This window comes from Echinops telfairi, unplaced genomic scaffold, assembly GCF_000313985.2.
Source record: "Echinops telfairi isolate 266 unplaced genomic scaffold, ASM31398v2 ScPeMD7_25;HRSCAF=90, whole genome shotgun sequence".
NCBI classification, from domain to species: Eukaryota; Metazoa; Chordata; class Mammalia; order Afrosoricida; family Tenrecidae; genus Echinops; species Echinops telfairi.
The window spans coordinates 16,053,883-16,068,464 of NW_022103922.1; the positions used below are offsets into that span (position 1 = coordinate 16,053,883).

The 14,582-nt window shown below is 40.1% G+C and overlaps 1 protein-coding gene across 3 annotated transcripts in view; it reads right to left on the bottom strand.

Moving 5' to 3' along the window:
- Positions 1 to 14,569, bottom strand: part of PSIP1 (PC4 and SFRS1 interacting protein 1) — a 32,351-nt gene extending 17,782 nt beyond the window's left edge. For all 3 annotated transcript variants that reach the window (XM_045289112.1, XM_045289113.1, XM_004706540.2), the window contains exons 1-3: positions 14,498 to 14,569; positions 10,451 to 10,527; positions 754 to 892 (exon numbers count right to left, since the gene is read on the bottom strand). In XM_045289112.1, the coding sequence (XP_045145047.1) occupies positions 754 to 892; positions 10,451 to 10,527; positions 14,498 to 14,569 (288 nt within the window). The remainder of the gene's footprint in view (positions 1 to 753; positions 893 to 10,450; positions 10,528 to 14,497) is intronic.
- Positions 14,570 to 14,582: the final 13 nt, after the last annotated feature.

Genomic DNA, 14,582 nt, shown 5'->3' on the forward strand with positions numbered 1-14,582 from the left:
AGTAATGAAGGCACCTGGCCCACCCACCACAGTCAAGGGCCCCAAGGAGGTAAGGGCCCTGGATTGACCAGCAGCGGGCAAGTTTTCAAAGATGACAAGAATGACCCCTCTGAACAATGTAAACATGGTTTATTCCTACGCTGCGCCTTTAGATTTATGCTTGCTCTTCCCAGGCTTTGCTGAAAGTCTAATAAAGGATTTTTACTGAATAGAGAGAAAACTCCCCATTACATTCCCATGCAGAACTCCTCTTACTGTTCTGTGGTACTACAACATAGCTGCCGTTGCCCTGGAGTTGATTTAGACTCCTATCAGGGCAGAACTGCCCCATCGGGTTTCCAAGGCTTTAGGGAAGCTGACTGCCCCCAAATCTTCCTTCTTTTGAGAGGACAGTGAGTTCAAGTCAAACTACCTATCTTTCCGTTAGCAGCCAAGCTCGTAACACTACGTGTGCTACCAGGCTCCTACGAGAAAATAGGTTCTGTTATAAAGCCTGGCTAGTTTCTTTACTTTAACTGCAAGAGTTAGGGGACATCCACACAGAACGCCAAACATCATTCAGGAGTACACTGGGCAGAAGAGTTTGTAAATACTATCAACACCAAGGCTGAGGAAAAAGAGCATCATAGTGATTTTTGTTATGTCACATTAAATATTCCATGAAAATTATGTCACATAAAAATGATGGGATAGTAATTGTTTCACAAATTTGAATAATCATGCTAAATAACATTCTAAGTAATATTAACTCACCTGCTGACTTGAAAATTTCACTTTTGGGTTGTTATCTATTTCCCATAAACCTTCATTAAAACCTTTTCGCTTATTTGGCTTGCCATATTTTTCCTTATTTTCCGAGTAAGGAAATATATCTTTTGGGCCTAAAAACGCACTATAAAAGAAGAAGGGGTGGAAAAACTTCGATTACATATATAACTGAAACTGTATCACTGCCCTGTGATAAAATGATCAAATATTCTTTTTTAATATTCTTAATCTAAAATGCATAAATCTTATACAATACAGAATAGACAAGCTGTGCATAATTTAAAATATATTTTCTAAAATTCAAGCATGGCTACTAGACCCATGGTCCTACTGAGAAAGTAAAAAAAGGCAAAGACCACACATTTCATTGCACCCAAATTTAACCTCAAAATAACCTGGCACACAAGAGATTTAAGATTCTCATCTATTAATATATACTTGTTTCTACTTCTCAGTTATTTTAATGCAGTGAGAATGAACACTGTGTACCAGTACACCAGTCCCCACTTTCAAGTCTTTTGAGTATACAGGTAACTTTTACAGTACTTAGTTATGTCCTGAATATACAGTTTAATTTTCCATTCTTACTCACTATCCAGACTTAAACACTCTTCTGCTATTCCACGACTCACTAAATTTGTATTTTAGAACCTTGGTAGCACATTAGTTAAGCACTTGTCTAACCAAAATGTCAGAATTTTGAACCACCAGCTACTTCTATGGATTAAAATGTGGCCGTCTGCTTCCATAAGATTGTCTTAGAACTGCAATGAGGCATTCATGCTATTCTATAGGACTGCTATGAGTCACAGTCAATTTGACATATACAAGGTAAGCTCATGTGTTGAGTCATACGAGGGTACCCCCAAAAAACCTGCAATTGCGCAGAGCAGAAAGGAGCTCTCATTTCCCCCACTAGATGAACATAAAGCAACTTGCTCTGAGTTAGGGCATCCAGTGGTGCCGCCAGGGAAGGTTCTCTCTCGTCACAATGAATTTTCTTGTGAAAGCAGTTTCACTCGAACCTTATTTTTTGAGATGGCTGATTTAAGAGAAGAGTGTGCGGCTGTGACATTTGGTCTCCTGCTCGGGAAAAATAGCACAGAAACTGTGATGTTGAACACAGCTTACAAGGACAGCGCTATGGGGAAAACTCAAGTGTACAAATGGTTTTCTTGTTTCAAAAAAAGGTGAAATGTTGATTGATGACAAACCTCATTCTGGAGGTTCGTCAACTTCCCAAATGGACGAAATAGTGACAAAACTTGTGCACTTGTCCTCAAGGACCAACGGACCATTGAAGAGATGGGGAAGGTATCTGGACTATCTTGGAGCTCAGTTCAGCAAATTCGAACAGAAGATTGGGAATGAGAAGGATTGCTGCGAAATCTGTGCTTCGGGTTCTGACTGGCCAGCAGAGAGCCCGACTGGAAGCATGCCAAAAACTGCAAAGTTTTGACCCAGACTTTTTAATCCACGGTCATTACGGGCTGGCGAGGAGACATGGTGCTGATCTTACAAACTCGAAAGCAAACATCAAGCAAGCCAATCGAAAACACCATCATCACCCCACCCCACCCCCACCTCCGCCCCAAAAAAAACTCATCAAGTGAAATCAAAACTCAAGAGGATGCTCATTTGTTTTACTGATGTGAGGAGGATAGTATATTTGGAGTTCGTTCCACCAGGTCAGACTGTTAATCAAGCTTTCTATTTGGAGGTTCTGAAAAGATTGTGTAACGGTGTGCAACAAAAAGGCCTGATTTGTGGCAGCGAAGGGACTGGTTTTGCCACCATGACAATGCACCTGCTCACGCAGCCATCTCAGTGTGCCAGTTTTGGGCAAAAACCTGCATGCCTCTCTTGGTGACCTCACTCTGTGTGACTTCTGTGTCCTCGAATGCAGAGAGGCATCAAAGGACATCAATTTGAGGATGCAGAAGAGGTGAAGAATCAAGGGAGAGTATGTCAGCCATCCAAATAGATGAGTGAAAAATTTCCAAGAATGGAATTGCAGATTTGACAAAACGTATTACGTGTAATGGAGAGTACTCTGAAAGTGACATGGTTGTTTTGTAAAAATTTTAAAGTAAAAAACAACAATAACAAACAAACAAACAAAAAATTTAAAGTCATAGCTTTGAAAAAAATTCCATTTTGGGGTGGGTACCCCTCATATGTAAATTCATATATCAATATACCAAAATTAACAATAATCACACCTTCCCAACTCAGAGATCTTTAGGAATCTAAATACTCCACAGAAAGCATAAAGGATAAAAACTGACAAATAAAAGAGTACTCAACATCATTAGCTTTCAGGGAAATGCCGACCAAACTATAAAGAGATACCACTTCCATACTCTAATGGTTAAAATAAAACTTGAAAAATGTAGTTGATTTCTGTGAGGCTGCAGAAAGATAGGAGCCATCACAAATTAATAGGAATATAAACTTGTACGGCCTCTTGAAAACAGACTAGTTAATTCCGCAAAAGATTCAGCTTGAGACTAACCATCAGACCCCACCAGTTCTACTGTAGAGAAATTACCACCTGCACACAGATATTCATAACCACACTATTCTTAAGAACCAAAAATTAGGCCAACTCCAGCATCCATCAGCTGAAGAATGAAATGGAGCACACCCATAGGGAGTGCTGGTGGCACTGTGGGGGCAACAGTGGGTGCTAACCAGGTGGTCTCAGCACAGCTGTGCAAACCCACTCACCCTTTCAAGGAGGAAAGATGAGACGCTATACCCCCACGAGTGACGGCTTTGGAAGCTCTACCTGGGCTTCCCGAGTTTGGTTTGACAGCCATTCGATGGAACAGTGTCCATCTGTACAAGGAATACAAGCTACCATATGTATAAACCTTGCTAAAACAACACATATTAAATCCATGTGACCTGTCCAGAAGAGGCAAACCTACAGAAACGGAAAGATGCATGGTTAGCTGGGAGGAAAGGGTTTGCAAGAAGAGCAAGTGACTGTGAGAAAGGGAGGCTCTCTTTTTTGGAGTGATAAAAATATTCAATTATTGATTTGCAGATAATTGCGCAATTTCTGGCCAAGGTACAATCTGTTAACCTGTGCACTTCAACTGGGTAAATTGTGGGAGAAATATGGGGGTTAAAAAACTTCAGAAATTTAAAACATCTCTAATTTCACCAAATACATATATTGGTTTTATTTGTAGCTATACATAAATATGATTTCAATGTGTATGATACTCATTTATAACTTGATTTCCTCCCCAAAAGTTAAAATGAACAGCTTTCTCTGTCAAAAATTGTTCTAACATTAGTTTCACTGGAATGACTATCCCAAAATTAGTCTATTGTTCATTTTCTGTTATGAAATAATGCAGCTATCTATATTTATTGCTCCATCTTTGCAACTATCTTCAAAATGAATTTAAAGTAAAGTGTTGGGTCAAATGATACGCTACGGACCAAGGCATTGCTTAGAACCAAACACACACTGACAAGATAGGGGGTGAACAAGGAACCCCTTTGGGAAGCAATTCCCACAGCCTCGGGGAAGAGAGCCCAGTTTAGTTCTCGAACTTCCAGCCCAAGACCCTCAGAGCACAACCATATGTGGTGGTTCTTACTCATTCAAGGCATCTCATTTTAAAATAATGTACAAAAATGGAGTAAGACTTAAAATAAAAGGACATAATTGCATCGATAGCACATATTTAAAAAATTAAAATCTAAGAGAAAACATGCCAAAATGTTAACGGTGGCTCTGAGTTTGTCTTTGTTAAAATAACACATCTAAAATGCTTTAAAACAAAAGAGGATGCTAATATTGAAGGAAGCTTAAAAGAAGTTGTGGGGGAAAAACTGTCTTTTAAATTTTCCACAAACTTTTTGCAGCCCCCTTGTCCATGCTGGCATATACAGTCAAGGGCTTCAGAGACAAAGCCCCAATGCACAGACTTGTCTGAAAGAAAACACACCCAAATATTTAACAGGTTTAGGGATGTATAGGAGTGAAAAACATAATGTTTCTCTGTAAAGAATTTTCTTATGCTTTTAAGAATGTCTTAATAATGAAAAGATACACATGCGAGCTCCAAAATATTCCTAGAAAAATGCCTTTATCTTTACAGCCCATTTTTCCGAACTTCTTGAAGGCCCCGCATACACTAATTCAAGGCATATTATGGACCAAATCCAGTGATCAAAGGAAAGTTCAACAAAATTCTGATTTTAAAGATTAGAAAATTAAAGGTCAGAAAATTAACCAACTCAAGCAAGGTGAATCTAGCTAAGAAACAGGGCAGCCTCCACCGTCTTACGATGGCTTCGGGGCTCCTTTTCCAGGGTTTCTGCAACATCTGCTATTAAACTAGTGCTCCTGGTTGCTTCTGGCTGTGAACCCACTCTTCAAACACCAGTGTCCGCCATAAAGATCCAAGCTAATGTAAAACATTCAAAGAGAATGGCAACTCATTAAATGAAAAAGGTACTAATTTTTCATTTCTGAAGTCTATCTAAATTACCCAAGCATGATTGTGACAGGACACTCTGAAAGGCCTTTAGTGTATCCCATTTGTCATAAAAACAGTCAAAAGAAAAGCCGTTAACTTCTCTAAATCCCCCTTTGGTAACGCGTGTACACCCCTCCAACACTCCACTGTGGGTAAGTCATTTCCAACTCTCACTGGCCCTCAGGAACAGAGAAGTGGCCCACAGTTTCCAAGGCTGTCAATCACTGTGGCAGCAGGTGGCCACATCTGTCTCCCTCGACCTGGTGGGTTCCAACTATTGACCTCCCAGTGAGCAGCCGAACCCCTACGGACTGCAGGCTCAGCACTCTTCTCACACCAAAGCTGGAGCACTCCAGACAAAATGGCAAAAAGACTATCAGAACTGACAAGATCAAAACTCAAATCTCATTTAACTGCCACCAATACTAAAACTACACAGGAAGCCCTTTTTCCTTAAACACTGTGACTCTTAAGTTTCTATTATTACTAAATTACAAAACATGAAACATTTCACAAATAGATCTACAACTATTCTAACAGTATGCAATTATTATAGGAAAAAGTCCAATTTATTAAAAAAATTCCACCACCCTTTTAATTCCATTTTCCCACACTTTTTTGAAGTCCTCTCATGCACACCTACTATGTGCCACAAACCTGCTGGTAAGTTCGTTTCTCTCAGCATTTGGCGTAAAGGTTTCAAATAGCCAATACATCCCCCACAACTACCACAAACGGAGCAGGTTGTCTCTAAAAGGCACCACCTCCCTCTAGGCCTTGGGAAGACTCCTTTCTCGTGAGCGGGGCACCGAAGACTGGCCACTAGATCTTCCCCTAAGTCACTCTGCCCCTGAAACGGCAAGCCACCAAGACCCACATTATTAAGGTCCGAAAACTGAACATTCACCTTTTTGGATTAGGACAGTTCATATAAGTGGAGTTAAGTGGAGAGAAAAAAAGCAGTAAAATCCAATCTTTAATTTTCAAGAATTTACAGTATAAATTAAGAAAGACACTGGTGAGAACATTCCTCCACTAGCAAAGATAACTAGGTAGCAAAAAAAAACCAAAAAAAAAAAAAAAAAACCGAGTATAATTCAAAACAATAAACACAAGTGAAAAAGTCCAGGGAAAATAACATACAGCAGAACCTCTAATTTATAAATGCATCTTGTTCCTGAAAGGAAATAAAGCAGTCAGAATCTTATCCTGTGTGTCAGTCGCTGATATTTATTCAACTGTCTAGAAGCCTCTGGGTGGTACAAGTGGCGGAGACAGTTCCGCAAGCTCACAGCTACTAAGAGGGTCTGAAACCATCCCGCTCCCTCAGCGCCAAGGTCCGGCAACCAGTTCTCCTGACCCCTGACCCCGGCAGACACTGCCATGCTCTCCCCGGGCAGGCCCACCTCAAGTCAGGGCGAAGGGCGAACTGGTGGTCAGCATCTAGCACATACCAAACAGTGTGCTACGAATCTTTCATGTAAAGTCGTGGTGGTTCCCCCTAAATTCTGAGGTGAAATATTTTATTCTTCTCATCGTACAAATAAAGAAAGGGACACAAAGGTTAAGTAACCTATGCAAGGTCTTAGAGCAAACGAAGGCAGCCAAGGATTCAAAGACTGTCTTATACACTATATAAATGTTGGCGAAAGGACAAATTAGCTACTTCACAATCAACAAATTATTTTATCCAGTACATAGTGCTTTCATGCAAATCACCAAATATTTATCTAACAGGTGCTACGTGCCAGGCACCACAGTAAATGATGAGGAGCAAGATACGCAGGTCTCTGCACGGTCTTTTCAGACGCTTCACCGCAACGAGAACGAAGGTTAGGACACTTAATAACAGCTAGTTTGTATTGTAGTCTTACAAAAAAATCATACTGTTTGGGTTTGGTGGGAAAACTTTAATAAAGGGCCACTGAAGGTTTGGACAAGGAAATGGCATGATCTTTCATACGCAGTCAAAGTAAACATCACTGGCTCCACATGAAGTATGGAAACCAATCACCAAGAAAAAGAAAAGGGTTAAAAACCAAGCAACCCCATGCGTGGCAACAAGAGAACTGCGCTTGCTAGGTCTCCAAGGACCCCTGTCAGAGGGACCAACAGGCCTTTCTTTCCAGGTGCCTCAGGGTTGGTCCAAAGGGCCAGCCTTGGGGTTCCCATTGAGCACTCCCGCCTCTGCTCCGAGGTTCCCACGAGGGCTGGGCCGGGCTCTATGCCAGTAAAACTGTGGTGTGGACTCGAGTGGTCACAGAGATGAGGCGGAGAAAAGAGCAAGACTTGCTGATTAGATGCAGCAGAGGGATGACTACAGTAAGTAATCAAGATGACACAACATTTTAGCCCACAGCAATCAATGAATTAACCCACTATTAATCCTCTGCCCCAAAGGATAAACTAGAGTACAAAGTTAGGGATTCGAAATCCAGAGTTCTTTTAAGTTCTTTTAAGTTGGGTATCAGGTTCATGATACCCAACAGATGTAGATGGAACGCATAAGGGCTCATTGACAATGCTCAAAGCTTCATTGCTGAATGAATTTAATATGAATATACCAAAGAATGCTAAGAAAAATCAGATGCTTACAGGCCAGAAAAAGAACAGAGCTACTAAAGGATTCTGTTTACAAAATTATACTGTATTAGCCGTTTCCCAATCTTACATTTCCTGGTCTACTTATTGGCTATTAGGATCACTGCCAAAATACATATTGTAAAGGTCAAGTAACTACCACTCTCCAATTTTTGATGAGGCAAAGGCCAAATCATTATTAAAGACTGTTTTACAAATCGCCAGACCAAACAACAAAACAGCAGCAGCCGCAGCAGCCAGTCATACCATCAAGTCGGACTCACAACCCCCCTGTAAGGATGGGGCAGAACTAACCGCCCCGCGCATCTCCAAGTTACGGCTGTGACGCTGCAGAAGTAGAAAGGCGCATCTCACCGTCAAAACACCTAAAATATACGGTGCCTTATGAGAACACAGGCACAGAATATTACAAGTGCATTCTGAAATAAAATTTTTCATTCTAAACACTTGAATTCTCAAAAGCCAGCAACTTCATTAACCACTCAGTTAAAACACTCATTAACTAACAATGGTTAAGGAAAGCTTAATTTGTACACCAATTTAAAATTTAAAGATGTGGACCTGTAAAAGTAAAAATTCTCACTTTAAAACAAAATCTAGGTTCAGACTAGACCGGAGCATGCACACAGGTACAAATTAGAGATAAGAGCTCACAACACAAAGAATTCAGGAGCAGGAATGAGAATAGCAATACCAGAAGGGTAGGGGGAAAGTGGAAAGAGAGAAAGGGGGAACCGATTACAATGATCAACACATAATGACACACACACCTCTCCAGGGGAACGAACAACAGAAACCATAGGGAAAGAGAGACAGTAGTTGGTGTAAGATATGAAAATAATAATTTGTAATTTATCAAGGGCTTATGGGAGGGAGGGAGACGGGGAGGGAAAAAACAGGAACTGATACCAAAGGGCTCAATAGAAAGTAAATGTCTAGAAAATGATGGCAACGTATGTACAAATATGCTTGAAAAAGTTCATGTATGGATTGTTATAAGAGTTGTGTAAGAGCCCCCAATAAAATGATCTTATAACAAAAATAAAATCTAGGATATAATCATTCTTCTTGATTCAATAAGTCTGGAGTGGAGTCCCAAGAATTCCCAGTTTTAACTACAGTTCTCGAGTGAAGCCAGTCCTGCTGGACCCTGCCCCCCCAAAAAGTACACAATTTCTCATGAGAAGATGTGCTTTCCTTACTATAAGTTCACTGAAGTTCTTTTTAACAGTGGATTCCTTGATGGGTCAGATATCTGTTGAGTATTTTCTGAAAGTATGGAATATACATACCTGAACTCAATTCAAACCAAGTATGATGAAGGTTAACCCAAGTCTGGACTCAAACACTGTATTTTAAAGAAATTAATTATGTGACATTGTACACCACCTATAAGAAATCTCCCAAACTGGCAAATCTAGAGAACAGAAGCACAGCAGTTAGTGGTTTTCCAGGGCTGACAGAAGAACAGAGAGGGACAACTAATGGGTGTAGGGCTCCTTTCTGCGCTGCTGAAAAGGGCGTAAGTTCACGTTTTGGCGAATGGTCACACAACTCTGCAAATATGAGGGAGAGGCTTAAAAAGCTGGCTGGAAAATGGAATGAAAAGATAATGGGATTTTTCAGTGGTTTGTAAAACAGATAAACATCTCTATTACAGCTCAGTAACTGGGAAACTGTTCTATCAAAGTTCAAACAGTAACTAAATGTTACCAAATTTGTCACTCTTAAAGAATGAATCCAATTAGACTATCAACGTAATAAATGTATATTCTGACATGTTTTATGACCACCTGCACACACGTGTACACACATGCTCTTTACATTTCCATATCTAGACTATTAACATTTCTCCTTACCTCAGATAAACATACTTAAATCTATTAAAAAGTATTGCAAATTCAAACTTCACACCCCAGATCAGTGAGATTATACAGCACTTGTCCAGGCTATTAAATTATAGGTACATTTTCACAAATCAGCATAGGCCCTGGAGTCACCTCATTCACCTAGAAATAACAATTTTCAACATTCAGTTTCAATTTTTGAAAATAAAGTGTTTCACGTATAGGTTCTCTGACCACACAGCCACCAGGGGCAGCAGAGCAGTCCCGGTGCCTCTGGAAACACGCAAAGACATACACAGGGAAATGGCCAAATTGCCCTTCTCACCTTTCTGGCAATATACAGTCTACATAGCTAATTTCGCAAAGTCTAAAATTGGGTGCTATAAAAGGCACTGATTTTTATTAACTATGAGCGCTGAATGTCTTTTTGAAAACCTTCTATACATACTTGCATCCTATCAGTCACTGTTCTGATCTCAGGAGGTCCCTACATACTTTTTACAGTGCAGAAAGCAGCTATTCCAATTCAGAAAATACCAAGTTGAACCAGGTGTCAATGTCTACCGTAAAAAATGAAATACAAAGGGAGACACTCTAAGGCCTTCTCCATGAATTCAAAGATTATTTAAAGTTTATTACTGTATCATTTCTTTGTTGAATCAACCTGTACTTTTAAGCCCAATGATTCCACTAAATTAACACTGATTTGCCTTTACAACTCAAAGGACTTACGTCTCATGAGTTCCAAAAAAGAAAATGGGTAGTTTGTTTGTGGGTGGCTTGACAGCTCCATCAGGAACTTCATCTACCTAAAAGAACAATCAGAAAAATTAAGGTCATTTAAGTCACACATCCCTCAACATACCTACACCAGAACATGCACGATGCCGTAAAACCAAGATGTTCTTCAAACTCATTTGCTGACAAAGCCTGTCGACTCTTAAATTTCTTTCACCCCACCTATCCAGTGTAAATGCTTCTACATCTCTAAGAAAAACTGGTGTTGACGTGCTACCCACCCCAGACCTTATCACAAATCAGTCTTCTAACCTTCTGAAATCAGAAATATATCTTGACCATAACTATTTCAGAAAAGAGAATCTGCATCTGTTCAGCAAGCCTAAAGGATATTTTTGCAGACAGTATGCAAATAGCAAAGTAATATAAAATTAGCAGTAACTAATGTTTAAAACAGTATTTCCCAAAGTCTGAAAAATACTAAAAAACAAAACAAAACCTTATTATGAATTGGGTGAAAGATATAACAGATGTTTTCTATTCGATAATTCATACATATTTCATGTCCTTGATTGCAATTCCCACTATGTTAACACCACACATCTCTTTTCCTCCCAGTTTCCATGCCTCCTCCTTTCCTAACACTTCTGAATGGTCTTTTGGGTAAGTGCTGCCTTTTTGTTCTGAAGTGGTTGGTTAAAGGCAGCGGTTCTCAACCTGTGGCCCGTGACCCCTTTGGGGGTCGAACAACCCTTTTCACAGGGGTCGCCCAATTCTTAACAGTAGCAAAATGACAGTTATGAAGAAGTAGCAATGAAAATAATTTTATGGTCAGGGGTCACTACAACATGAACTGTATTAAAGGGTTGTGGCATTAAGAAGGTTGAGAACCACTGGTCTAAGGTGTGGGGAGTCCTTTCTAGTCCTTTCCATTAGAGGCACAAATATTGTTTGCAGAAAACTGAGCTCAGTTCCAGACCTGAAGGGTGTCTGAGGGTCACAGTCTATCCAGGGACCACCAGTTTCTCTCAGACTAGTAATCCTGACTTTTGTTTTTCTTGAGTTCTGTTCCATACTTTTCTCTCTCTTCCCAGGCCCTTCCACTGTAACCCTCTTTTAGAACAGTAGCTAGGCACTCTAGTTTTCTGTCTCAGGGTCTTGGAAAACTGGCAGCTGCATGGAACATTAACCCATTGGACTAATTGTTGAAGCAAATTCCAGAAAGACTATACTCACATGGTTGAGAAGCATAAGGGTACCCTTTTATATCTCTTCCAAAACTTCTAGTTCAAGTAAAGACCAAGGCTTCAAATCCTACCCTATCTAATAGATATACAATACTTGTTATTTCCCATTCTGCACAAAAGAAAAAGCAGATCAGAGATAAAGCCATTAAACTACCATCTAGAGGTGTACATGAAATTTAATTAACATTTTTTATCATTTTCATAATCTTGAAGAGGACCTTTGACTAAAAAAAAAAGTTGATTTATTTAAGAAAGCCTACCACTTACAGCTTTGTAGCAGTCTTAAAGAAAACTAGGCACATCAACAGCCTAATATCCAACCTTTCTTAGGGAGTCTAATGTCCCTGCCTGTACGGTGGAGATTATCTCTAGCACTTCAACTTTGTGGGGACCATCCAAGAATCCTCAAAATGCTTAGAGCTCTTATTAAAATAAGGGCTATTTTACCAACTAGACTCCAGGGTTTCTGTCAGCAAACAGCTTTAATGGTTTGTGTACCTACAGAGCTTAATAAATGTTAGGTACATTTTTTAAAGTTGATTTTAAGAATGGTTGTAGCAGGTCTGCCCTAACCTGGTTATGTCTTCTAAAACTTTCTTTGGCTCTCAGGCAAGTTTGTCCTGACAGCTAATCCTCAGGCAGAGATCACTGACCTGTCCCAGCCCAGCCATCTGCCTTCTCTTGCATACTGACATTAAAAAGCATGCAGTTTTGGAATTTAAAGTTCCAATGTTCCACATTTAAAAGGAATGGTATGGGGATTGTGATAAGAATTGTAGGAGCCCCCAATAAAGTGATTTAAAAATAAATAAATAAAAGGAATGGTATGACTGGTACAGGACTACATGACTAACATTGATGAGCTTTGGAACATACATACAAATAAAATGTTAAAATCAAATGGGAGCAATGAGCTCCACTTCACTCTTATTCTACAGCCAGTATTTTTAATTCATTAAGACCAAAGGTAAGAAAAGAGATACAATGCTTGCACACAGGAAATAACTCCAGCTCAACTGCTTTTAGGGAAAAAGGGGGGAAAAGAAGCAAGACAAAAAATTTCCCATTTTAGTTATATCTAGAATATCCTGGTCCTCATCCTTCCCCACCAGACCACCCCACCCCACCCCCCCACACACACACAAGCTACTTTTACTTTTGACAGCACTAACTTTTGGTTACCTGTTCTATCTGGGAAATGTCTTAGAATGACTATTCTAACATCTGAATGTATACTAAGAGGAAACTGGAAGAGTATTCGGGAAGGCACTTAGATCTACCCAGTTTGCCGAGGATTTAAGCACGGACTACTACAGTGTTTCAGAAGTGCACTGACTGTGCTCAAAAGGCAGAGAGAACTTCAGTTTATAGCTACTGGATTCAAGAAGCTTACAACCCATTTGGAATTCAAACCTAAATAAAAAAGTCACAACAAAGTTATCACAAAGGAAACAAAGCAAAACAGATATATAGGTCATCAGATTTATAGACAAGGATTATTAAAATCAATTTGACAAGATGGTGGGGAAAAAAGCTTTTCTGATTGGATAAGGAAACCTGTACCCCTGAATCTGGGAAGAGCTGAGGAAAATCAAGGCACATCTGTCTCAAACAGAGCCCCTCTGCCTGGCTCTCCTGTCTAACCTGGGTCTCTTCCCTCCGTTCCACGCCACGGCTGAGTCACTAAACAACCATGTTTAATTATCCTGAAGAAAAAGACCTTTACAAAGAAGAAAAAGAAAACAGTCCGGGAAAACACCCACTAACTACAAAATAGTACACTTCCCCCTTACTTTTAATTTTTTAAAATGTCAAGTTTCCTTAAACCCCATGAAATCTTCACCTTTGGAGCCTATAAATCTGTTTCTTGGAATCTGGGTCCTACCATAAACTAACAAATACGGCATGTTTCCAGAGAAGGACACAGCAGTATTTAGACAGTCTCTACATTTTTCTTACAATCCTGTGGCGTTACTAGCTTTGGGATGTACACCCCAAGAATCCAATCCCACCCTTCCATGTACTCACATGAAACCACCAAAGGGAAAACAACTTCTTCAAGGCCATAAGGCAAATTTCACCAGTAAAAGTGATATTTTTCTGGGCCTACCTTGGTGGCAATTTATTGTCCAATTCTCAAGAATAACTCGGTCCAAACCCCTGTATTGACCAACACATGTAGAAGGCTCGAAGAGTTCCACACATTTAGTTGAGAAAAAAAAAATCCCCAAATAGGATGTAAATGTTTAGAAATGATGGAAACATATGTCCAAATATGCTTGATAAAACTGATGGATGGATTGTTATAAGAGCTGTAAGAGCCCCCAATAAAATGTTTAAAAAAAAAAACTCCCCCTAAAGGCTCAATTCAACTGAGCCACATCTATTTTCCTTTTAATATACTAAAGTTCGTGTGTAATTTGCAGACGCCACAACATTTTGCATTTTATTCAAAATCCAGAAAAGCCTAACATTTCACTAGGGTTGGAACTAACAGTCGGGCGCTCGCTCGTTTTTCACCTACAACCAAACACCCATTGGCATCCTTTCTGAACACTTTGTATGAAAGAAAACCTGTGAAAAGCAGGGCACAGATTAATGTACATGCATCACCTGGACAGTCACAGTTACATGTCAGATGAAGTGGGTGAAATGGAGATGGCAAAAGCTACGTTACAAACGAGGCGGAGGGAGGGCGAAGAAAAGAGGGGGAAAAAAAGGAGAGAAAGGGTTGAAAGCAGGCCCGTGGGCAGGAAGGTGGCCCCGCGAAACGCGACGGCGACAAATCACTCACTCGAGCCGGCCAATGAGGATACCCTTTCATCTTGGCGAAGATGAGGTCTCCGGGTTTGAAATCGCGCGTCATGTTTGGGGGGGCG